Source organism: Natrix helvetica (genome assembly GCF_964273705.1).
Source record: "Natrix helvetica genome assembly, chromosome: 1".
In the NCBI taxonomy this organism is placed as follows: Eukaryota; Metazoa; Chordata; class Lepidosauria; order Squamata; family Natricidae; genus Natrix; species Natrix helvetica.
Window position 1 is genome coordinate 336,812,439 of NC_138548.1, and position 26,734 is coordinate 336,839,172.

The window sequence follows — 26,734 nt, forward strand, 5'->3', positions numbered from 1 at the left end:
GAAACTCACAGGCCTACATGAATGTCACTTCACTGTCATTTCTGTAGGAAGTTAGTACCCTCTCCTAGAAAAATGAAATATTTTAGGAAATATTAAAAGGACAGAATATTTCCCCCAAAAGGGAAGCAGAAACCCAGCCCCCCACCTTTGTTAATAGGCCATTAAGGCTTGGGCCAGTCTATTCTACATAACAAAGATCTACCTCCTTCAGGCAGAGCCATAATAGGAATTGCCAAAAGTCCTTTCATTACATCATCACCCAGCAAGAGTCAACCAAGCTTGGGACTCAGGACAGACTACAGAGTTGCCCCTGCATGGCCCCATGGGAGTCTGACAACCAATCAGAATACAAGCTCAAATTCAAAGCCCAACAGAGGGCATAAATCTCTCACACACAACCATGTGCCTTTTTTTGCCCAGGACCTCAAACCATGTGATTCTGTCCACCATTAAAACCATCCTTCCAAACAGCCACCATTGTTTCCAGTGTCTTTCTTCCCCACTTGGAACTGAACCCAGATGGACATTTCTCCCAACATTTCCATGAAACAGGATTTAAGCACGCTGCCTATGATTCAGGAGCTAGCTATCAAGCTGGTAGTTTCTGATAGCTCGCCCAGTCCTTTTTTAAAAGGTTACAGTTGTACGCAGTGCACATTTGTAATCACTTTTCTGTGGCTAAATGTGATAATTTCTAGCCAGCAAAGTCATCACTACAACATCACTAGAGTACCAGATTGGAAAATAAGTTTAAAAAGCACAGAAGAATATCTATCTATCTATCTATCATCTATCTATCATCTATCTATCTATCTATCTATCTATCTATCTATCTATCTATCTATCATCTATCTATCTATCTATCTATCTATCTATCTATCATCTATCTATTTATCATCTATCATCTATCTATCTATCATCTATCTATCTATCTATCTATCTATCTATCTATCTATCTATCTATCTATCTATCTATCTATCATCTATCTATCTTTCTATCTGCGTGTGTGAGAAAGAAAATAAGAGAAAATTTTATCTTCCTTTGGTTTAAGGAAGAATGTTTCATAAGAAAAAAAGTCTCTTGTTCCACTAAATTAAGGATTGTCTTTCTTTGTACTTCTATGATTTATGGCTATCATTTTGATATCTGTCTCCTATTTCTAGATATACACTATATTGCCAAAAGTATTCGCTCACCCATCCAAATAATCAGAATCAGGTGTTCCAATCACTTCCATGGCCACAGGTGTATAAAATCAAGTACCTAGGCATACAGACTGTTTTTACCAACATTGGTGAAAGAATGGGTCGCTCTCAGGAGCTCAGTGAATTCTGTGATAGGATGCCACCTGTGCAACAAATCCAGTCGTGAAATTTCCTCGCTCCTAAATATTCCACAGTCAACTGTCAGCTGTATTATAAGAACGTGGAAGTGTTTGGGAACGACAGCAACTCAGCCACGAAGTGGTAGGCCACGTAAACTCGTCCAACATCAGTGTGTGACCTCACAAATGCGCTTCTGGAAGAATGGTCAAAAATTCCCATAAACACACCCCTGAACCTTGTGGACAGCCTTCCCAGAAGAATTGAAGCTGTTATAGCTGCAAAGGGTGGACGACGTCATATTGAACCCTATGGATTAGGAATGAGATGTCACTTACAGTAAGTTCATATGGTGGTAAAGGCAGGTGAGCGAATACTTTTGGCAATATAGTGTGCGTGTGTGTGTGTGTGTATGTATATGTATGTATGTATACCGTATGTATGTATATGTGTGTGTGTGTGTGTGTGTGCACGCGCACTGATAAATAAATAAAGGGAGACTAGTATAGATCTATTTCAAGCTATTTAGCTCTCATCAGCTAGCCATACCCTTACTGGGATTCGAACCAGGGCTGTATTACATATTAGGCAGTTGTATTAGCCACTAAGCCACAGGCTCTCCTCCTTATCAGCTGAGCCAGGGAAATAGGTATGTATTTGTATTACAACCCCTGGTATACCCAAATATGGGAGGGAGCTCACTACTCCCCCTTTCTGTCATTCGGCTCATTACAGAAGACATCCAGGCAGAAAACCATATTTTTATTTTTAATGTTGCCTTTTTATATTTGTGTTGTATTTGTGCTGATAAATAAATAAAGGGAGAGTAGTATAGATCTATTTCAAGCTATTTAGCTCTCATCAGCTAGCCATACCCTTACTGGGATTCGAACCAGGGCTGTATTACATATTAGGCAGTTGGGTATACCAGGGGTTGTAACACAACTTGTTTTTTTTTTAAATGTCTGAAGTTATGTATTTCTGTGCTTTATTTCTCTACTTTATTCTGATATCTCCCGTGTTTTACTTGAGCATTGTTTCTATATATTTCTAGGCTTCCTTTCTATAAATCTTCCAGGTTTTATGGGGATTCTTTTAGTTTGACAGTTTTTTAATTATCACCACCTCAGTTAATTATGAGGGCTTTAGCCACCCTTTGATAGCTTGACCCTCTGGGAAGATATCAAGGGCTGGTTTTGATGGCTATTTACTAGTTTCCTGAATCATAGGCACTGACTGGTTCCAGAATCTTCCTGAACTTTTAATCTCCATCCAGATATACTGATCTCAGTTGCCTTATGACTCCTTGTAGCATCTGTTCTTCTTCAAAATAGCAGTGGAAAAGATGGAGTCTTCAGTCTCCAGTTGGTCAATCAGGGGTATCCACCAGAATGGTTGGCTGGGGAATTCTGGGAGTTGGTCCACAGGTCTTAAAGTTGCCAAGGCTGGACCTCCTTGGACTGAAAATTTGGAGAGGAATTGGTGGAAAAGAAGGACTTGTGGTAAACCTTGACAGGTTTTTTTCTTCCACATCTGATACCAAATGTACAAATGGATTCGAAGCATTTCTTTTACCAACAATTGTGTTTCCACAAAAGTGATAATCTTAAGAGTATTTTTATAAACAACAGGATGGCAAAATAGATTTCTGGAAAAAATATACATTTATAAATAGATATGTAAATTAATTGCACTCATCCTTTGGTTAAACCCCACCTTAGTTTAGTATATTGTCATTGCACCTTGTACAACGAAATGAAAAACCTCAAATGTGACTTTTTCATTTGCTTAATACTTGTTATGAAGTTGTGTGCATCTTCAAGTGAGTTTTTGACTCTTGCAATTTTCCCGGCAAATTTTTCAGAAGTGGTTTGCTTTGGACTTCATCATAGGGCTGAGAGGGTGACTAGCACAAGGTCACCCTGCTGATTTTTTGCCCAAAATGGGACTGCAATTCATGGTCTCCCAGTTTCTAGACAAACGTCTTAACCATTATATTAAATTGGCTCTCTGTTCTGAAGTTACTATTGTTTAATGTTTGGACCACTGTTTCTGCACTCATTTTATAAATGTGTTCACATGCTTTTCTAAAAAATAAATAAATCCTGGTGCTTTTCAAAAATTCAGGACTTGAAACTGGACATTTTTTTTTAAGAAACTCATTCATGCTGGATATTTTTACTAGGATTATTTGAAAGTATAGGCAGTCCTCAATTTACAACCATTCATTTAGTGACTGTTCAAAGTTACAAGAAGCTTTGAAAAAAAGTGACTTGTGACCTTTTTCACGCTTATGTTATCGAAACTCAGATGCTTGGCAACTGGTTCATATTTATGACGGTTGCAATGTCCCAGGGTCTTGTGATCCCCTTTTGGCAAGCAAAGCCAATGGGGAAGCCAGATTCACTTAACAACTGCTTTACTAACTTAACAACTGCACTGAGTCACTTAACAACTGGCAGGAAAAGTTGTAAAAAGGGACAAAACTTACTTAACAACAATCTCACTTAGCAACATAAATTTTGGTCTCAATTGTGGTTATAAGTCGAGGACTATCTGTAAATGGTCAAGAGACTTTTGCCCACATGCAGTGAGAATCTCCCATCTTGCAGTCCAGAATGCACCAATGTTCATTGCAGTGGTGGGTTGCGGCACGGGCGTACTGGTGCCTGCCGGGAGCACCAGGTACCGTTCCAGTACCGTGCTCTGGAGGGCCCACCCTCCTGCCCGAGCTCCTTACCTGTATTTGAGCTCTTCGGCACTTCCGCGCATGGAGCATATGGTGCCTGTGCGACACTCCGCCGAGCAGCTGGAGCATTGCGGAGGCGTCACGGAGGTAAAGACCCATATGCGTGCATGCACACATGCTTCACGCATGCATGTGGGGGACGCCTGGTCCTGTTGCACCGTACCAGTTACACCGGGATCCAGAACCCACCACTGGTTCACTGAACAATCAGTAACTACCAAAATTATCTGAGTATCTTTTAACATTCTTCATGGCCTTGATAGCTTTTCTTTTTAGTTCTTCTCTTTCTATATTCCAAAAACACCACCCTCAGCCGAGAGAGAGAGCTTCATTTCACACCCTACAGAAGTGCTACCAGGAGAGCCATTAACATTACTGCACTAAATGGATTAATGGACTGATGGCTAATGCCTCAGGCAAAAGATTTGCAGAAAGCTGCATCTGTGGCAGCTTTCATATTCTCTGGTTTTACTTCAGTTTTTTTTTACTTTGGATCTTGAGATAGTAATAACAAAAAGCTGAAGGGTTGGTATATTATTGTTTGATTTGGGGTGGGGTGGGGAATTCACAATAACAGGTAGACGTGCAAATTGATACAATTCCCCCCCCCCCTTTCATAATCTACACCAGTAGAGAAACATTCAAATTTATGATTTTATTTAGGAAAAAAAAAACTGTGAAAAATCTGCATGTTTTCATTCACAACTTTCCCTAACATATGGAGCTTTTGAACACAACTTCCCCCTTAGTACATAACTGTTAATGTAAATTCCTCAAGCAATTTCCATAATGCCATTCTTGATTGCGCAAATGTTCTCACTTTAGACTTTTTTTAAAATCTGAAATTCCCTGATGTAACCCTTTTATTATTTTAACAAAACTGTGTCTTTTGGTATCAAACTTTCAAAGCATTCATTAACTTTTAGATACACCATTTAAAAAAGGAAATGGCTTTTTAATGTGGATTTTTTTTTAAAACAAGGAATATATTCTGATGGAGAGAGAGAGAATCAGATCAGTTACATGAAATACCTAAATATGCTTAGAGTCCTCCTTCTTTCCTACCACAAAGCATATCTTGAAGTTTCTGTTATTAGCAACTTCCTGAACATGGATATGATTTTCTGAAAGATTTATGAGTTACATTCAACTGAACTCGGAGGGCTGGCACAAGGTCCTAAAAGCATATGAGTTTCATACGCTATCCAGATTTCAATTAGCAATAATCGCATCTCAGATAAACCTCATTGGCTTTAACATTGGCATCTGCAGTTTAAAGATTTCAGCCACTGGGTTTTATTAAGAGATCAACATATATTCTTGCAGAGAAGATTGTGTTTAGTGGACTGTGTCCTAACTCAGGGGGGGGGTTGTCCTTCCAAATAGACTTACTGTGGTCATAAATGCTCTTTGCTTGTCCTCTTAGGGTATTTGAAAAATAAAAAAAACACAGCTATCTCCCTAAAACCAAGAGACCTTGTGTGCAAAACCAACTTTCAGAAATAAGACCCGAAAGGTATTTTACATTCGATCTGACCGGAGGACTGAAAGAGAGAGTGAGCTGTAACAAAAAATATATATGGATAGTTTGTTTTCTCATTGTCAAACTCAGAAAACCACCAATGCACATGGGATGATCTTACATGGTCCCCAGTGCTTTTATGCATAAACACTTAAGGCCCATATTTATAGAATTCATTATAAAGGGATTTCAAGCGACACTCCTTAGCATCTCATCTTTTTTTGGGGTGGGGGTGGGGAATGCCTTGAATCATGATTTGAAGCCCAGAAAAGCCGAATAAACCCGGTCATCGTTCAGAAACCCTCTGAATGTAGTGGGGTTGAGTCCCATAGAAAGCGTGAAGCTACTGCGTCGCTGCGTTCTCCGGGGCACCGGTCTTTGGCAGCACTGCAAAACGCCTTTGACTCTTTGATCCGTCCCGCAGCTGCAGCGGGAACTCAGAGCAAACTTTCCCTTGGTTACGTCAAATGCTTGCTAGTTATAACAGGGACTTCCGGTTACTCTCGGCCCAAAGCCTCTCGGCGCTCTTTACTTGGCCATCAGCCCAGGAGCTAAAAGCACAGCAAAAGGTAGGCTCGATCAATGCACTCAGACGTTTCTCCCGGAACAACCGGCTCTCGCTTTCTCACCCGTTTATTCAGCCAGTTTAGCAAATAGTTTCCCGTTCAGTCGCTTCAGAAACACGTGCCGTGTCAGGAAAGCAGTGCAAGAAACGTGTTTTGGAGGGGAGGGGGGGGGAGGAACAAGAGCAAGTCACTTTTGCAAAAAGCTCCGGAAATTCTTCAAAGGGCGGCGGGCGGGGCCAGAGCGCGAGGTGGGCAGAGCCAAAACCTAAGTGGGTGGGGCGATCAGTGTCTTTGCTCCCTTTAAAAAAACAAGTTATTCTAATTTAGGGATTTCTACTTCTGCAGAGGTAAAGCATAGGGTGCAATTCTTTTTCTTTCCCCTGTATCACGCACGGGCATTTGCATTGTCAAAAAAAAAAAAAAGCAAGGAAGTCCGGAATTTTGTGTGTTTGATATATATGATCTTCTTGCCATGGAGAGGGGGTTAAACTAGAAGTCCTGCAAGGTCCCTTCCAACCCTATTGTTCTACTCCCAATCCTGCAAGCAAAGACCCCCCCCCCTCTTTTTTACCCGCCTCGCCTGTCTGACGGGACTTTGGTTGCATGGAAGATGCTGCTATTTTGATTTTCTGAAATGCCTTCCCTCCGCCCTTCTGCCCTCGGATCTTTCTGGTGATCTATTTCTCACCAGTAAGATCATGCCAAAAGTTTTTATGCTTTGGGTCTAACTGATCCCTAGGGAGAAGGACCACTGTATCTGTTCTTGAAGAAACCCCTTTTTTGATGTCTACCTGACTGTCCACCTTGAGGTGCACTTCCAGTTTGCTAATTAAACTTGGAGAGACTTAAAAAAACCTAGAAGTTACATGAAAAAATCTGGATGTTAAGCAAAATGAAGAAATAAAAACCCCTCAAACATGCCATTTAAATCTTTTTTTTAAAAAAATCATGCAATCAACCTACTACTAGACAACAATAATATTTCAGATAGAAGAAAATGATTCTGGTTCTGTGCTAACGGCTATGCCAAATTGTCACTCAATGCCATAGGATGGTGGTTTCTATATGGTTGTTAGCTGCGAAGTCGTGTCCGACCCATTGCGACCCCATGGACAATGTTCCTCCAGGCCTTTCTGTCCTCTACCATTCCCGGGAGTCCATTTACGTTCACGCCTACTGTTTCAGTGACTCCATCCAGCCACCTCATTCTCTGTCGTCCTGTTCTTCTTTTGTCTTCAATCTTTCCTAGCATTGGGCTCTTCTCCAGTGAGTCTTTCCTTCTCATTAGGTGGCTAAAGTAATTGAGTTTCATCCTCAGGATCTGGCCTTCTAAAGAGCAGTCAGAGTTGATCTCCTCTAGGACTGACCATATATGAGCAGAAAGCAAACTATTTAGTTCCTAAGATAGATAGAGGTTCAGAGCAGTTTCAACATATACATTCTGAGTGTCCCGACATATTTTACACCCTCCTATTCTCATCTCACTGAATGACTGATGTAAATATTTTTCTGACATATTGTTACATTTGTCTTGTGAGAGCCCTTTAGAAAGAATGGGCCAATTGAGTTTTTCATATGTTTTCAGATGACAAAGACAGCATTGGATCCTGGCAAGGAACTCTTGAATCAAAAGATGTGTATGTGTCACTCTATTGCTTTCCTCATTTCTATTCTTTCTTTGGCATACTCATTCTAAAAGCATCTGTTGAAGTTTTTTGTTAGTTTGGAGGGGCAAACTCTGTATATATGTTTGTAATTGTGGAATATGAAGAAAACACAAAAATCAAATTCAGCAAAATGCAAATTAAAATCCACAAATGGTACTTAGCATGATAACAAAGAAATTAAGGGGCTTGGCTGGTTTTTTCCCCTTTGTGTATTTTTTTTTAGAAGTGATGACACATAGAATATAATTCTTTATTGGCCAAGTGTGATTGGGCACACAAGGAATTTGTCTTTGGTGCATATGCTCTCAGTGTACAGAAGGAGAATAAAACACATTCATTGAATAAAAAGATACAACGCTTAGTGATAGTCAAGGTTACTAATAAGCTATCAAATCGCACTAGGAAGCAAATAAAAACAATATAAATTGAAAGATACAAACAGCATAGTTATAGTGATAAGTGGGGAGAGATAGATACGTGGAAGGAAGAGAAGAATAATAGTAATGCAGCCTGAGTAAATCATTGGCAGTGTTGTGGGAATTAGTTTTTTGTCACAAGGAATCAGCACAGAGATATTGCTCTTGAAAGCCTTTATATACTGGAAACCTAGAAAGAACTACGTACCCCTGATGAAGTTGAACTCTATAATATCTCATGTTATGTTGCCCCCATTAAAAAAGTTATGGGATATAATCAGTGTTTCTCAAACTTGGCGACTTTAAGTCCTGTGGACTTCAACTCCCAGAATCCCCCAGCCAGCATAGCTGGCTGGGGAATTCTGGGAGTTGAAGTCCACAGGACTTAAAGTCGCCAAGTTTGAGAAACACTGGGATATATAATGTAACTGTTGTTTTTTGGGTCTCACACTTAAAAGTGTGTTTGTAAATGATTCCTTTGAAATAGGTGCATCCTGCCTTGATAAAGAGCGAAAATAGAGAGCCTGCCATTACTGAAAACAGTGTAGAGCAGTGCTTCATAAACTTTTTCCTTTGTTACCCAAAACTATGTATCAATAAGGTAGTCCTTGACTTATAACCATGACCCCAAAATTTATGTTGCTAAGTGAGTCATTTTTCCCCATTTTCCTCATTTTACAACCCTTATTGCCACAGTTGTGGCAAGTGAATCTTTTTAGTTGTTAAGTTACTAACACAGTTGTTGAGTGAATTTGGCTTCCCCATTGACTTGGCTCGTCAGAAGGTCAGAAAAGCTGATCGCATGACCCCAGGACACTGCAGTCCTCATAAATATGCCAAGCATTTGAATCTTGATTATGTGATCCTGGGGATGCTGCAATGGTGATAAGTGTAAAAAAGGATCATAAGTCTCTTTTTTCAGACTTTGAACAGCCAATAAATGAATGGTTGTAAGTAGAGGACTACCTGTAAATTCTTTTTACCCAATATTGGTAAAACACTTTTAGTCAATTTAAATGTCCTTGTTGTAGTTGAGTAATGAGTTTGTGTATTGCTATCCAAAACTAAAACCGTTTCTATCTAATTTTGAGTAATGTATCCAGTTTTTGGAGGGCACTTAGAAATCCAAACTGGTCCAATCTAGACTAGATTCTCTGTTACTTAGTTGAGGATGAAAAAGAAAACGAGGCTATCTTGCTACCTTATGTTGGATATGTTGGCTGTTGTACGCTCAAAAAATGATTTGGAAGAAGTGCTGCAAATCAAGCATGAACCTGAAGAAAAGATGAAGATGCTTTAATAAGCTGGCTTTTAAAGCAGCATCTTTTTTCTCAGGATCACAAGGGCTGCTTTAATGAATTCAAGTGTGGCGATCTTGCTAGTTTTGAAACCGTTCTTCCAAATCATTTTTGATTTGACTTTGATTCGACTTTGAATGAATGTATCACTATACTACCTACATATATTTAAAACTCTGGTTTGCTTAAACCTACTGTTTTTTAAATTTAAACATCAATCCTTATTTAAATACTATACTTGAATGTTTTGTTTCATGAAACAATATTATGTGTAATTGTCTTTCTTGGAACTATTTTATGCATATGTATAACTATTTATGAATGGGCCCTGGTGGCACAGTGGTTAGAATGCAGTATTCCAGGCAAACTCTACCCATATCCTGGAGTTTGATCCTGACCAAGTCAAGGTTGTCTCAGCCTTCCATCCTTCTGAGGTCGGTAAAATGAGGACCTAGATTATTGGGGGCAATATGCTGACACTATAAACAACCCAGAGTCCTTTGAAGCACTATCGGGCTGTATGTAAGTCTAAGTTGCTATTGTTTTTTTTATTTCTTTCTGCCAAATGTTGGTTTCAATTTTAAGCATTCTTTAATCTTGAAAACTTTAGAAAGAATAAAGTAGGCAAGAAGGGGCCAATCTATTCCCATTCAGAAGCAAGTATCACAATCAAAATGCCATATAAAACCTTGCTTCATTTTATCAGATTATCCTAGTACCTGGGGAAGTACCAACAATTTCAGTATAGGAATTAAAAGTTTGGTAGATTCACTTAAAAAGTTAGCAGTCTTCTAGATGTCATAGTTTGACAACATAGTTTGGGACTTTATAAGCACAACATTTCCTTCAAGCTTATTTACTGGGGTTTAATTTGGTGGAGATGTGGCAGCTCTTAAATCCATCTCTGCAAGAATTATTTTTTTCTCATCTCTTTCAAGCAAATTTGAATGTACTTTTAAGTTTTTTTTAGAATCTTAATCTTAAATTGATTGGATAGATAGCCCTGGTATAGGTCCTGTTATCCTATCAAATAATGTACTGGCAGCATTATGAATTATTCAAAGAAACACTTTCTTATCTTTTGCAAGATGCTATCAATATGTAACATTATTAAAATATTTGCATTTTATAATTCGGAGTGTTATATAGGCAAATTAAATTGGCAGTTGATGTACTGTCACCCCAGAAGTGCTGGAAGAATGCAGTTTGGCCTTTGCATTTTCCATGTGCTCTGAGTATCTTGAAAGAGCCAGTTTGGTCTAGTGGTTAAGGCATCAGACTAGAAAGTAGGAGACTTGTTGTGGCCCAGCAGGAGCCGTTGGAGCTGCCATCTGACTCCGGCAGCGAGGGTCCCTATGAGTTGGCTCTGGAGGATGTGGAGGACCCTGGACAGAGTTCCGACTCCTAGCAGGGATCAGAGAGGCTGGTTGGCCACCAGGAGGCGCCTGAGGCATGGAGCAGTGGTAAAAGCCAAAGGAAGTGTGCTCCTGATGTCATGCCTTGGAGCAGTGGGGAGGAGACAAGGGAGGGTGAGTCAGGCGTCAGTAGTGAGTTGTTGTTGGATGCTCGTCACCGAAGAGCTAATAGGCATCAGGAACAGTTGCGCAGTTACAGGAGGTAATTGCACTCGGCTGATGGTAATTAGACTTCTCTCCAGACTAAAAAAGGACTGCTTGTGCACACGCCCTTTTGCAGAAGTCAACGCATGAACTAATGTGGGAGTACAGTGTTGTGAGCGTGGCAGGTTGGATTGCTGCTAATGCTTATCAGTGCCAGGTTATTATTAAGGCTTATCTGTGTTGGTGTACGGCCAAGGACCTGTCTGTCTGTCAATAAATCTTGTAAAGTATCTTTGGCTTGGAGTGTTTTGGTGTGGACGAAGGGGGGGGGGGTCAGAACAGAGACAGTAAGTTCTAGTCCCTCTTTAGGCATGAAAGCCAGTTGGGGGACATTGGGCCAATCACTCTCTAGACCCAAATCACCTCACAAGGTGGTTGTAAGGAAAATAGGTGGAGGAAAGTGTGTTGTATAAGTTTACCCCCTTCAACATGTTTTTTTATAAACACAATAAAAAAAAAACCTACAAGCCAGAATTTTGTCATGATATATTTGTGCCATGATCCCAGGTTGTTGCAGAAGTTCATTGGGCTCTCATGAGGAAAAGGCGGTTTATGGGTTACAAGTTCTTTAACTTGTTGGAGAATTTAAAGCCATATATAGTTTTATACATACTTTGAAAGGTTTAATTGAATTATTTCCTTGTACTTATATATAAATCGCTTTAAAATTTCATTCTAATCTTAATTGAATTGTATGCTTGCCCTGGGATTGTTAAAAAAATATAAATGTGAGATATCAATTGAATACATGAATAAATTTAATTTTCAGAACAACTTGAACCTAGTCTTCAATTCGTAGCAATTATCATAAAGATTAAGGGGAAAAATTCTCTTTCTCCCCTTCTTCTCTTCATTATTCTTTCCCAGATACTGAGGTATGCCAAAACTGAATGTTGGCATTCCGCAAGAATTTATGCATGATTCTTGAAATAGATTACAATTTATCCATATACAAAATGAAAAATAGTTGCCCCAAAGGTTGATAAAAATGTGGACTTTTGTGCAGACTCAATGTGCATATATCCTATATGAAGAAATTGTGAGTCACCAGATAGCTTTATCCCAACTCCCAGCAGCATCGGCCAGTCTGGGCAATGATAGAGCATGTTTGGAGCTATCAGAAGTTTGGAGGTGTACTCTGGGGCATATCCAATATGTGCCTATAGATAGGAAGCAACATTATGACTGCTCTTCCTTCAGAGGTGGGCATCACAAGAGATAGGTTCCTACTGGTTCAGACCAGTTTGGCCGAGTAGGTAGTAATTTGGCCTGCCACATGCCTGAAACAGTTCTATCGGCGGCGCCATAGGTGCCACCATTTTGTTTTTTGCTTTGCGCATTTTTCTAGTTCTGCGCCTGCATGTGTAGCACACATCCAATGTGCCAGCACATCGCATCCCTGTGCGAACCGGCAGTGGCAGCAGCCGGAACCCACCCCTGGGCATCACATGCTGTAACAACTGGTTCGCCCAGCACCGGAAACACATGCGTGCGGCATCAAAACACACAGCAATTTGCTCATGTGTGTCTTCCACACATGCATGAACACAGCGATATAGGACAGGATATAGGACACAGCGATATAGGACAGGATTGCGGCTGGGCGGCTGGGCGGCTGGGCGGTCACCTGCAGGTCACAACTACCAGTTTGCCTGAAGTGGTCTGAACAGACAGCAGCCCACCATTGTTTTCCTTGCTCCATATTTTCTGCCCCAGAAGTTCACACACATGGGCCATTAGAACATTAGAAATTATGTTTGGTCTGGATATTTCCCCCCTATAAATAAATACCTGGGCAACGCCGGGTTATCAACTAGTCAAAAATAAAAAGAAAGCAAGACTTGCTGCATTCCTTCTCTCCTGAAGAAGCACTGATATATATCTCCTCTGGTCTGCAATATTGCTAAACTCCCTTCCACCATTTTCCTCTTTGTCTTCTCTGCTGCATCCTCCAGTGATGAATCCCTGGGTGGAATGGTGAAGTAGATTAAGGCTGCGGGGAAGGGGAATGGACAGAGAGACAGACTGATTAGTGGCTAGCCTTTTAGGAGGCTAAGTCTTGAACCCGGCAAGATTTGAATAACGAAGCTACGTCACACCGATCAGTCAGGTGCCAGTTTTCTTCCCCTGAATCATAATGCGGCTGGACAAGCAAGCTGAAGAAGCCTGCAACTGTAGGCCGTATTTGGGGGAAAGAATGTTGTTCTGCATTTAAATCACAATCCCCGGTGCTTTAAATGATAGTCGCTGTGCCATAATCTAAAACAAATTGCTTTTCACAAGGAGCCAGGTAAGCTTTCACATCGCGATGCCAGAGAGACTGCTGGGTTTTATCTTACTGGAAATTCGAGCCACCTCGGAAGCCTTGCCTCTGAACTCATCTCGTTGTTGCAAAGAGAATTAGCCTCTTCGCTGGGGCTTTTGGCCCTGTGTTTATACTTAGTGCTTAAATCTGAGGAAACAATATTCTCTCAGGCGTTGGATGCCTCTCCCTATACGTACAAGTGTGACGGTTTCCCCCTCACTTTCTCCTTGATCTTCCTGACTCTTAAAAAAATATTTTACTGCAGGATTCTCTGTGTGCCCTTAGCAAAAAGAAAAATAGTGGGGGAGAGGAATTTTTAATCTGTATACTCAAACATATGCACCAGGGAAAAAGCAACGGAATTCTGCAGCTTAATTTGAAATATCACGAGGGAAATGAATAAAAAATCCCAAACAACCAATACTCCAGCAATTCAAAACTGCACTCCCCCCACTCTATCCCCCAGGCTTTGCCACTTGAGGGATGTAAGAGGCTAGCTGTACATCGAAAATTTCTCCCTGTGTGAATGAAATTCTAAATAAATATACATGAAATATCTTTGGCATGTTAGACCGAATGCAGTCAGGAATCCATGGCAAGTCTTATCAAGGGAGAAAATAAGCAAAGCTAAAATGTTACTGCTGTTTCCCGGGAAAAGAAACCACAATATAAAAGAGGAATAGGGAAAGTATTGGGGGTGGTGGTGGTGGGATGAGAGGGAATCTCGGAAAAAAACAGGTGGTTAAGAAATGTGGAATATAAATTAATAAAAAAGAGGAAGATTTGGAATGAGGTTGCCTGAGTTCACAGTTTGCTCACTTTAGATTTAAAATGTCAGATACTGGGTGTTTAAGCTAAGGTGACCAGATTTTAACATTGGTAAAGCGGGACACCATTGACTGGGGGGGGGGGGTGTTCTTGATTAAGAATTTCATCTATATCCTTGTAACCCTAAGCCTTTAGGGAAAAAAACTCCAGGGGTCTTCAAACCTGACAGCTTTAAGACTTGTGGACTTCATCTCCCAGAATTCCTCCTCCAGTCATGTTGCGGCAACATCATCTGCGTGGATCTGCTCCATCTTTGGTTTTTTTCACCGGGGGCAGGGCTGCCGCTGAAGATGCCGACGAGCCCTGCCGCCACCAGAATAACTGCTGCCTCCTCCTCCAACAGCACCACCACAGTTGCTGCCCGACGCTGCGGCTGAGGTGAAGCTGCCAAAACTCCCGCTGGCGCCTCTGCCCATAGCAGCAGCGGCGCCGCCACCCCCTCCGCTCGGAGCACCTGAGCTGGGCCCCGCGTTACCCCTGCTGCCTCCTCCTCCTCCGCTGTGCTTTTGAGAAGCCATGATGCCTTTTTTTCCTGCTGCCACCCCCTCCGCCGCCTTCCTACTGGCTCCCGGTGCCTCATGGCTTAGAGGGAACATTGATCCTGGCTAAATAAATAGCCGAAAACCATATATTCCCTTCCCGTTCTCCCGCCATTCCCTAGCTTGTCATGCATTCTTTCCAAAACTCGGGACTTTTTTAAAAGGCTACGAGACGCAGGACAAATTGTTAAAAATCGGGACTGTCCCGCCAAAAGTGGGACGTCTGATCACCTTAGCTTAAGCCAATCCTTGGATATCTTTCCTTCCAATCCTAGTCTAAATGAAATGGCTTATTTTCTTTGTCAACAAGGTTGTAGCTTTTTGGCAAGTGAAACTGAATGTCTTGATTTAAGATAAGATAATCTTTATTATCACTTTTTCTGTGTACACACCAGGGGTGGGTTCCTGCCAGTTCTAACCTCCTCTATAGAAGAGGTTACACAAATCTACAGTGCCGTTTAGAACCGGTTCCAGCTCCCTCCCTCTGCCCGTTTGCACATCAGATGAAGAGCGAGAGGAGGAATTCTGGGAGTTGAAGTCCACAAGTCTTAAAGCTGTCAAGTTTGAACATCCCTGGGGTTTTTTTCTAAAGGGTTAGGGGTGCGAGGGTCTTGTAACTTGACAGCTTTAAGACTTGCGTGCTTCAAATGCCAGAGTTTCTGAGCCAACATTTTGGTTGCTAAGCAAGAGCGTTATTAAGTGAGTTTCACCACATTTTACAAGTTGGCCACACCCACCCAGTCACATGGCTGGCAAGCCACTCCTACCCAGTCACATGGCCAGCAAGCCACTCCCACCCAGTCTCATGGCCAGCAAGCCACTCCCAGAAAGCAGGCCACACCTACAGAAGAGATTCTAAAATTTTTTGAAACCCACCACTGGTACACATTAAAAATGAAATTCTGATGCTTGTTCTCAAAAGAAAATGTGTGTGTATGTATGTATGTATGTGTATGTATGTGTATGTATGTGTATATATGTACCTACAGCAGGGGTGTCAAACTCAAGACCCAGGGGCCAGATCCAGCCCAATGGTGCTTAGGTCCGGCCCGCAGGGCTCCCCTGGAAACAGCAAAGAATCAGCCTGCAGTGCCTCTGCCAGTGAAAATGGCAGAGGGCTTGTGAGGGTTTGCAGGAGGCTGTCACAGCCGAAAGCAGAGCTTGGGAGTCCGTTTTCTCTGGCAGAGCAATCGGGCCACCACAGGCGCTCCAGACACGAGTGACGATGAGCTGGCCATGCCCACCCCGGCCCTCTGAGGTCAACCACAATCCTGATACGGCCCTCAATGAAATTGAGTTTGATACCCCTGACCTACAGCATATACTTACATACACACACATATGCATGTGCTGTGTACACACACACACACACACACACACTCAGGGAATAAATAGGTGATCCTGATATAATGCAAAATTCTTTATGGTTTTATAAAAAGGGGAGACCAGGCCCTGAGTCAAAGGCCCTTTTGAATTTGTTCTGATGAATTTAACACCCCAGAGTTTCCAAGAACCTGTTGACCCATTTCACAAACAAGATAACTTAAAAGACAGTTCATTTCGCTGTGGTTAATATAAAGAATGGTATATGACTAAGCAAAACCAGGCAATTCCGGTTTATTCAATAAACTGGTTAAGCAAACCATGGTTTAGCAGGATATACAAGTACAATCCATGCTTGTATACGTTTCAGAGATTAAAAAACAGAGTGAAAAATTATTGCTCAAACATCCAGCGAAGGACAAGTATCAAATCTTAACTAAGTCAATACACAATCAGAATTTCAATGGATTTGCACGTCTTTATTCTCTCAGCTGCTAGTTAACTTTTTGCAGTCTTCTTCAGTGATCAGTTTCCTTATATTTCCAGCTGCTCTAATATTTCACAGAGAAAAAGGATTGTACAGTATATTGGAAATCAATATTAACATCAGAACAAGTAGGGTAAAATAATTCCATGCCAGATGCTTGAGTTAGCTTGTCATTCATCTTTTGTTCTTTCTTTGAAGGTGGAGTCAGACATTTCCTTGAGATCATTAAAGCAGACCTCGGTCAATTCTTCTGCCGCCCATTAAGTTACCTATATTATATCCCTATTCACTCAGGAAAGGCAGTCACTTGAAGTTTGAGTATTTATCAGTCCTCTCCAGTATCAATTTAGACTAGCTTGCAATCAAAAAAAAATATAGCCGCAATCATCAAATAAAATCAATGTGCAATTAAAATTAACTAAAGGCAGTATCACAGCAGGTAATACACTCAAAACTAAAAAGTACCAAATGTAATACAGACAAGGAAAAAAATGGATTAATTCTAATTTTTCTTTAATGGAGTAAACATAGCTTGTAATAAATGGGGATGACTACAGTAGGTATACATTCTATTCATTTCTCAGCAATGTGAATACTTTACAAAAGGGGAAAGCAAGCAAGAAAAAACGGATATTAAAATAAGTCATGCCCTTGCCTTAATCATCATTTGACCCAAAACTCGCCAAACAACATCCTGACTGGCAAAATATCAGAGCTTCACATATTATATGAAGGAGATTGTCCTTATCTGTTTAACAGGTCAAGATTATGGCCAGGAGAGATTTTGCCCCATTTCTTTTGATCTGATAGATGGAATTGGATTTGGAGCAGAGACCTTGGCAACAGTAACTCACCTCCTTATTATCTCCAGATTAATTACTGCAACATCTTTAGAGTCAACCTGGAACTCCATGCATGCTGAATTCTGGGATTCAGCAGGCACCACTGCTTGCAGAAGAAGCCTGCAGTACTGCACTCGAACCATGGCGCCATTGAGCTGCAGTGGTGCCGTGGTTAGAGTGCAGTACTGCAGGTTTCTTCTGCTGATCACCGACTGCCAGCAGTTTGGCAAATCAAATCAAAATTTCTCACTAGTAGTAACTGTGAAAGGAATCTTGGAGTCCTAGTGGACAACCATTTAAATATGAGCCAGCAGTGTGCAGCAGCTGCCAAAAAGCCAACACAGTCCTAGGCTGCATCAACAGAGGGATAGAATCAAGATCACGTGAAGTGTTCATACCACTTTATAATGCCTTGGTAAGGCCACACTTGGAATACTGCATTCAGTTTTGGTCACCACGATGTAAAAAAGATGTGGAGACTCTAGAAAGAGTGCAGAGAAGAGCAACAAAGATGATTAGGGGACTGGAGACTAAAACATATGAAGAACGGTTGCAGGAACTGGGTATGTTTAGCTTAAGAGAAAGAAGGACTAGGGGAGACATGATAGCAGTGTTCCAATATCTCAGGGGTTGCCACAAAGAAGAGGGAGTCAAACTATTCTCCAGGGCACCTGAGTGTAGAACAAGAAGCAATGGGTGGAAACTAATCGAGGAGAGAAGCAACTTAGAACTGAGGAGAAATTTTCTGACAGTGAGAACAATTAATCAGTGGAACAGCTTGCCTCCAGAAGTTGTGAATGCCCCAACAGTGGAAGTCTTTAAGAAGATGTTGGATAGCCATCTGTCTGAAAGTATAGGGTTTCCTGCCTAGGCAGGGGGTTGGACTAGAAGACCTCCAAGATCCCTTCCAACTCTGTTATTCTGTTATTCATTTGTTAACTGCTGAATTAAGGAACTTGGCTACTGATGGGACAGAGCCATTTACACAAGATTACATCAGGCCTGGAAAAGTTGCATTGGCTTCCTCTTTGTTTCTAGGTCTGAATCTAGTCATCGCCTGCATGCAGCTTGAATCCAGTTTACATGCAGGATTATCTGCGTCAAGTAGAATCTTCTACTATCTTGTGTGTGTCTCATCAGGAGGAATTACTGTCTTCCTGCCTCTAGGAAATTTGATGGGAAGGAGAAAGTAAGTGGTTTTCATTGCTGCCCCAGGCTTATGAATTAGACCAGGTCATGTAGGCAAACTCAATTTCATTGAAGGCCGCATCAGGGTTGTATTTGACCTCCGTGTGTGTGTGTGTGTGTGTGTGTGTGTGTGTGTGTGTGTGTGTGTGTTTGTGTTTGTTTGTCCGGGCTGGGCATGGCCAGCTCAACATCACTGGTGTTGGGGGCTTCTGTGGTGGCAAGTGCTAAGGTAGGACTTCCCTCAGACCTTCCCTCACTTTCATTATGACCTTCCTTCCTTCCTTCCTTCCTTCCTTCCTTCCTTCCTTCCTTCCTTCCTTCCTTCCTTCCTTCCTTTTCATCTTCCTTCCTTGCTCTCTTCCCATCTTCCCTTCTTTTTCTTTGTCTCTCCTCTTTCCCTTTCTCCTTTTCTGTCCCTTCTTGGATACTCAAATGCAAAAGGGGAAACATTTCTCCTTTTGTTTTGTTTCTAGTTTGTTTTGCTAGCCCTCTACCAGTGAAACGGAGCTCCGTTTTTGCTGGTAGAGGGACCATGGGCTGGTCCTCTGCTGTTTCCAGGGTGGCCTCACAGGCTAGATCTATGCACCCCATGAGCAGGGCCTTGAGTTTGACACCCCTGAATTAGACTTTCATTTGAGGTTTGGAATCCTCCCACTTTTCACTGCGTTAATTGGTTTGCTAGCTGTGCTGAGATTTACTGCGCAGGTCACAGTTCTTATCTGCAAGTGATTTAGTGCGCCTGCTCCTTCACATTCCTTCTTAACTTTCTCTTCTGATCTTCTGTTCGCCTGCCGAAGGAGACAGGCACATAGCTTTGCCAAGATGTAATTAATTAAGTTAGCAAGTTTTGTATTTTTTATTTTCTTTTATATTAAAATGTTTTTTATTAGATTTTGCTTCGGGTTTATTTTCGCTTATTTCAAAAGTATGCTACAAGGGATGCCAAGATTCACACCTCCTTAATTCAGGGCGGAATTCACACCCCAACACCCCTGACTCCACTCCAGGACAACAAAAGCTACGTCTTTTCATGGTGTTTATGGGACTGAACGTGCTATTTTCCTGTACACCGCTTGGAGAGTCCAAGCAATGGGTTAATTCAGTCTGCTTGCCCTTAGGACTGAGGAACTATTTTTCCTTTAGCCACACCTCCTCCTGGTGTGATCAATCCCTCAGAATTCTTCCTCAGTCAGCCCGTTTGGACGTAATTAGCTAGAGCTCTGAGCTGAATTAATCCTTTTTTGGCTTGGACTCTCTATTTGCGTTTTATTTCTATTTCCTAACATTTCCCCAATTTCGTGAGACGTTTCTATCCTCATCGCTGCGCTTTTCCCCAGCAGTATTTACATTTGAAGGCCAGGAGGTAAGCTGGAAGGTGGTGGGGGGTGCCCCTCAGCCGATCCTTATGGGACGGCTTCGGAGGCCTGCCGCTTGTCGTTTAAAACGGCGCGGCTGCAGCGGCGAGGTTCCTGCGTCCCCAGGCCCCCCGTTTGTTGTTTTAGACGAAGTTTTTTTCGTTCCCCGGCCTGCTAGAGGACCTCTGCCGTAGGGAGGAGTGGGCGATCGTCGCCATTCGAGGCGCGTTCGCTCCTCGCTCTCCCTTAGCCCCACGCTGTTGCGGCAGCCATTTTAGGCGCGAAAAAAAGCGCGCCCAGCCATGGCCGCCATTTTGCATCAGCCTCATTATCAGGAGACCGCTGGAGGTGGCAGGGCCTAGCAAGGGTTTCTCAGGCTGGGATCGCCACCTTCGTCTTTTGCCTATTTTTGCGAGCGGTGCTGGTTCCTGGGCCATACCAACGGTCATTATACCGGCTCAGGGAGGAGGCCTAAGTAAGCACAGGCCAAGCCTTTTTCTAGTTATTCTCCTCCCTGCTTCTCCTGCGGAGCCTTGCGCCTCGGTGCAGGCCCCAATCCTACCCCTGGGCCTCTGACTGGTATTAAGCATGGGATGTTTCCATACGTATTGACTCAATTACTGTGCATATGGCAATTTTGACAAATCTTTTTGTTTTGTTCCCCTTGCAGCAACCAGTCTCTCTCTCTGACTTCTGCCTTGTCATAGCCTTGCTCCATCTTGTGTGGTCATTGACTATGGACCTGCCCAGTCCCCCTGATTCCCAGGATACTAGGCCGAGCCTCTTTTAGGCCCCTAGCAAGGGTTCCTCCTCATCGGGGAGTGGGGGTGCGGGCAAGAGTGGTGGGGGTAGCTCTGGGAAACAGCGTTCCAGAACCCCTTCTGTGGCTGAGGCCAAGGATGCTGAAAGGCGCCAGCGGGCCCTTGACAAGCAGTTTGAGAAGGCCAGACGCCAGGCAGACAGGGAGCAGTCCCTCTCAGGAATCCCTCCCTCCCGAGAAGAGCTCCAGATGGTCCTCGCCAAGGAGGTGGAGTCCCAGGGCCTATCCCCAAATAGGTCATTTGCAGAGCCGGCTTCCCCGGCACCCTCTTGGGCCTGTGAGCAGGCCCCTCCCCCTGGGGATGCTAGCATAGATGACATGCAGGGTGAGGCTTCACCCCCCCTAGAGGAGGGCTTGGATACTGATTCTGACTCTGAGGAGTTATCTCCCCGCATGCAGGAACTAATGGCCCGTGCCATTGCCAAGGGCATCACGGAGGCCATGAAATTTAAGAGTCCCACTGCAGTGGCCCCTAAGGGTTCCAAACCCGATCAGGCAGCTCCCCCTCCAAGCAAGCGTGCTCGCCATCCTTCCCTGGAATCCTCGGTGGTCAGCGAGGCCTCTGCCATTGAGGACCCTGACCCGGAGGTGCTAGGTCTCTCGGACGACGAGGACCTTCCCCCTGAAGCGCCCGCCTTTGCGGGTCTGTTCAAGCCCAGCCTTTTCAAATCTGTCCTTCACAAGGTCAAGGCTGCCACCAGGGTGGGGATCAAACCCAAACCGGCCGCGCCGGCGGCGGATGCCACTCCGGCTAATCCCAATGCGGTCATGTTTGATGTCCCAGCACCCCAACAAGAGCTGGTTCCGGTCCCGGGGCTGTTCCTCGACCTAATCCAGCGCCAGTGGGCTCAACCAGCCACGCAGTCCTCTCCCAGTGGGGTAGATAGGAAGCTTTATACTATGGAGCCAGTGCTGGAGGACCTTCTGGCCCTTCCCACTGTCGACCCGCCCATCGCTGCTCTCACTTCTAACTCCTCCCTACCGGCCGACCTTCTGGAAGGCGTTAAGGCGGAGGACAAGAAGGTGGAAAAGGCGTGCCACAAGACCCACCTGGCGGCTGCCTGGGCCATTAGGGCCTCTTCATCCGCCTCCTTTTTCAATAGGACTTCTGTGATCTGGCTGCACGAGCTCCTAACCAAGCTCCCGGCGGGAGACGTCCGCCTCCACCAGGACATGTCTAAAATAATCGTGGCCTCCCAATATGCCGCTGACGCATCCCTTAATGCCACTAAATTCGCCTCCAGGGCACTCGGCTCTAATATCACTTCTCGCCGGCTAATCTGGCTCCGACATTGGCAAGCGGACCAGAAAAACAAGTGGAAACTGGCTTCCGCCCCCTTTAAGGCGTCCAAATTATTTGGCGAGTCCCCGGATCCTCTCCTCATCGAGTCCAAGGACAAGAGGAAGATCCTCCCTTGTCTAAACAAGAAGCAGGAACATAAGACCGCTCCCTATTCTAGGAGGCAGTCCTTTCGTGCCTCCGAGCCTGCCACCTCTGCCTCTTCCTTCTCTCCCTCCAATAGGTCCTTCGGTCAGCCGGGCGACAGGTCCCAGGACAGGGCGCCCTTTCGGGACAGAGGCAGGCAGCAGTTCGGCTTCCGCAAGTACAACCGCGGTGGGGCCTCCAACAGGCCGTTCCGTAAGTCAAAGTGACTGCCCGGGCTCGGTGCCCATCGGGGGTCGCCTCCAGCTGTTTGCCTCCCATTGGGCCCAGACAACCGAGGACGCTTGGGTTCTGCAGATAGTCAGGGAAGGCCTCTCCCTGGAGTTCCTGTCCCTCCCCCCCGGACCTTCATCCGGTGCCCAGTCCCATTCTGCCCCCAAAAGAGGGAGCGTATGGACCAGGAAGTCAGACATCTCCTAGACATCAAGGCCGTGGAACCAGTTCCCCAGGGCGAAGAGGGGAGGGGGTTTTACTCCATCCTCTTCCTGGTGCCAAAGAACTCAGGGGGGTGGAGAGCCATCTTGGACCTCAAAAACCTCAACAGGCACATCGCCTACCAGAGGTTCAAGATGCAGTCACTGCAGACCATTCTGGCGGGGATTCGACAGGGAGATCTACTCACATCTATAGATCTCAAAGAGGCATACCTCCACATTCCCATCCGTCCTCAGCACAGAAAGTTCCTGCGCTTCTATTATGCAGGTCGCCACTTCCAGTACAAAGCTCTCCCATTCGGCCTCTCGTCCGCTCCTCGGACGTTTACCAAAGTGCTGGCGGTAGTGGCGGCCCAGCTAAGACGCAGGCCCATAAGGCTCCAGTGCTACCTGGACGACATCCTTATCCAGTCGTCGTCCAGGCAGCAGGCATTGCGGGATCTCCAAATCACTATGAGATCCCTCAAAAATCACGGCTTCACTCTAAACCTAGAGAAGAGCCATCTCACTCCAACAAACAGACTTGTACACCTGGGGGCGGTGATAGATACCAACTTGTGCAGCGTTTTCCTCTCCCGAGACAGGTTGACCGGTCTAAGGTCCATGACCCACAAGGTGATGAGCTTGAGGCAGGCTCCAGTGGTCCTTCTGTCGCAGCTGCTGGGAAAAATGATCTCCTGCATTTCCATCGTGCCGTGGGCCCGCCTGCATTCCAGGGCGCTTCAGTGGCTACTGCTGCCACACCAGAGGGCATCCAGGAGCAACTCTCCCAGGCCGATTCGAGTTACGCCAGAAGTGAAGAGGTCTCTCCGCTGGTGGGTGTCTCCGGCCATCCTCGAGGGCCACCTATTCAAGGAGCCCGAGAGGTTAATCATCACCACAGACGCCAGCCTCTCCGGCTGGGGAGCCCACATGGGTTCCCTGGTTGTCCAGGGCAAGTGGTCCCAAGTGGAAACCAGCTACAGCATCAACCTGCTGGAACTGAGAGCTGCTCGCCTGGCCCTGCGCCATTTCAGCCGGTCCATTCATCGTCAAAATTTACTTCTGATGACGGACAATGTGGCCACCAAGGCCCACATCAACCGCCAGGGCGGCACCAGATCCAGAGCACTGATGAGAGAGGCGGAGTCCCTGGGCCGCTGGGCGGAGCACCATCTGGAATCTCTCCGCTCCGACCACATTTCCGGAGTGGACAACACACAGGCAGACTGGTTGAGCAGGACAACCATAGATCCTGCGGAGTGGAAACTGGACCCTCGCCTGTTCCACCAGATGTCCGACAGATTCGGAAATCCGACCGTAGACCTGTTTGCGTCCAGGGACAACAAGCAGCTCGACCGCTTCTACTCCTGGTTCTTCACCCCGGGGGCGGAGGGGACAGATGCACTGCGTTGCAAGTGGCCCCGCGAGCTACTGTATGCCTTCCCTCCCCTGCCTCTCCTTCCTCAATTCCTTTCCAAAGTCATCGCAGAGGGAGCGGAAGTCCTCCTCGTGGCCCCGCACTGGCCCCGCAGGTCGTGGTTCGCCGACCTTGTCCACCTGTCGGTGTCTCCTCCATGGCGCATCCCTCCGGACCAGATCTCCCTCAGCCAGGGGGCCGTGGTTCATCCAGAGCCCCAGTGGCTCCAGTAGGCCGTCTGGCACTTGAGGGGGACCAACTGAAAGGCCAAGGCCTGTCAGAGGAGGTAGTGAACACCATTCAGGCGGCGAGACGCCCTTCAACCACCAGGATTTATGATGCGTCCTGGGCCGCCTTCGCAAAGTGGTGTGAGGAGCTGCTCATCGAGCCGACGACCGCGCCTGTTTCCAGAGTCCTACTTTCTTCAAGCGGGACTTAACAAGGGCCTGGCCCCGAACACCCTTCGACGCCAAGTGGCGGCCTTGTCCACCGTCTGGTCGGGCGACCATCTTTTGCCTCTCAGCAAAATCCCGAAGGTGCGCCTCTTCCTCAAGGGCGCCTCTAACCTTCGCCCTCCCACCGTTCATCGCTACCCCACTTGGCAGCTGTCCGTGGTCCTGCGGGCCCTCTCCGGCCCTCCATTCGAACCTCTACGCACTACTTCTCTTCGATTCCTGACGCTGAAGATGGCCTTCTTGATTGCCATCATGTCAGCTCGCCGGATTTCGGAACTGGCGGCTCTTTCTGTTCGCCAGGACTTGTGCGTCATCCACCCTGACAGGGTCATTTTGAGACTGGACCCGACCTTTACCCCCAAAGTAAACTCATGGTTCCATAGAGCGCAAGACATTGTGTTGCCAAATTTTTGTCCTCATCCGTCGCATCCCAGAGAGCGCTCCTGGCACAATCTTGATGTCAGGAGGGCCCTGAAGGTTTACATTGCTCGTACTGCGGAGTTCAGGAAGTCAGAGGCTCTTTTCCTCTCCTTCCAGCCTGGTTCCCTAGGGAAGAAGGTCTCTTCCTCCACGATTGGCAGGTGGCTTCGTGCCTGCATTGCGACAGCCTATGAAAGCCAATCCAAAGCCGTTCCGCGCGGCATCACCGCACACTCCACACGAAGTGCTGCTACCTCCGCGGCCTGGGCCACCCAGGCCTCGATCCTGGACATCTGCAGGGCCGCTACGTGGTCCTCTCCTTCTCCCTTTGTGCGACACTATAAATTGGACATTTTCGCCTCGGCTGAGGCGTCCTTCGGCAGGCGTGTGCTCCAGGCGGTTGTGTCAGAGACCGAATCCCGGGAGCCTTCTTCTGCCCACCCAGATGGACAATAACTTGGGTATGTCCCATTGCTTGGACTCTCCAAGCGGTGTACAGGAAAATGACCATTGGCTTACCTGAAGGGTCCTTTTCTGTACACCGCGGGAGAGTCCAACCCACCCTGGCTCTCAAGGCCGGGATTCGGGTTCTTCGTGTCAACAGTACATCATCTTGGACGCTTCGCTCCATCCGCACGAACTGACTCTTTCTAAGAATTCTGGGGGATTGATCACACCAGGAGGAGGTGTGGCTAAAGGAAAAATAGTTCCTCAGTCCTAAGGGCAAGCAGACTGAATTAACCCATTGCTTGGACTCTCCCGCGGTGTACAGAAAAGGACCCTTCAGGTAAGCCAATGGTCATTTTCTCTAGTTTTTAGTTTTGTGGTGATGCTTTTAATCATTCCCTACCCTATTGAATAAATGTAATCCACCTAAGGTCCATACATGTTCAAATAGCCAAGGTTGAGAAACATTGGTTTAGCATGTTAATTGGCAAGATATAAATTGATAGAAGGAATGAATGATGAATGAATAAACAAATGCAATCAATACCTCAGTTCCTGCCCTAATATATTCTCAATTTACTCATGTTTGCTGAAACTTTAATCTTTGACTCTTGGACTCTGTTTTTTTTTTTAACACCGCTCATCTGCCTCTAGTGTACAGTATATATGAATTTTGATGCTGGGATTTTTAGATTTACTGTGTGTTATTGGCTTTCTTCATTATTGGTTTGATGTTCACGCCTTAGATAGGGCACCTAGATTCCTCTTATCGCTTCCTTAGTAAACATAAGTAGAATAATAACCAAACAGTTTAGTCAGATCATGGCAATGGGCCAGATCTTTCTTCCAAGCTTATATCAATCTAAATTAAAACAAAACAGAAATCATTAGGATACTTGTAAGAGATTTGTTTTAATTGTTGGTGGAGAAAAAAGATGCTTGGGTTCCTGGCTCCATAGTTTTTTGTTAAATAGTGCTGTAAATGTCAGAGGCTTAACACACAAACATCAGTGACTAGCTTTTCTTTCTGTCTATGGAGATTTCCAGTCATGCAAGTCACGGTTGCCCCAAAGGTGCTTTTTCAAAAGACAGTAGGACTTCATTTTTCTTTAAAGACATTTCATTTCACATCCAAAAAAGCTTTTTTTCCTTCCTTTTATTTTCCTCTTGGAAAAAAACCCCATACTACTGTAAATTGGTGGTTTGCCATTAAATTCAAAGAAGCATGAGTTTGGAAGGATCTGCAATCTTCCAGAAAGAGTTGCAGGAATGCATTTGCCCACTCATT

The 26,734-nt window shown here is 44.9% G+C and overlaps 1 protein-coding gene across 1 annotated transcript in view; it reads left to right on the forward strand.

Annotated features, from left to right (window-relative positions):
• The first annotated feature begins 5,904 nt into the window (after positions 1 to 5,904).
• Positions 5,905 to 26,734, forward strand: part of FHIT (fragile histidine triad diadenosine triphosphatase) — a 1,079,102-nt gene continuing 1,058,272 nt past the window's right edge. Inside the window, exon 1 of the mRNA XM_081932721.1 lies at positions 5,905 to 6,163. Coding sequence (XP_081788847.1) covers positions 6,062 to 6,163 — 102 coding nt within the window. The 5' untranslated portion in view covers positions 5,905 to 6,061. The remainder of the gene's footprint in view (positions 6,164 to 26,734) is intronic.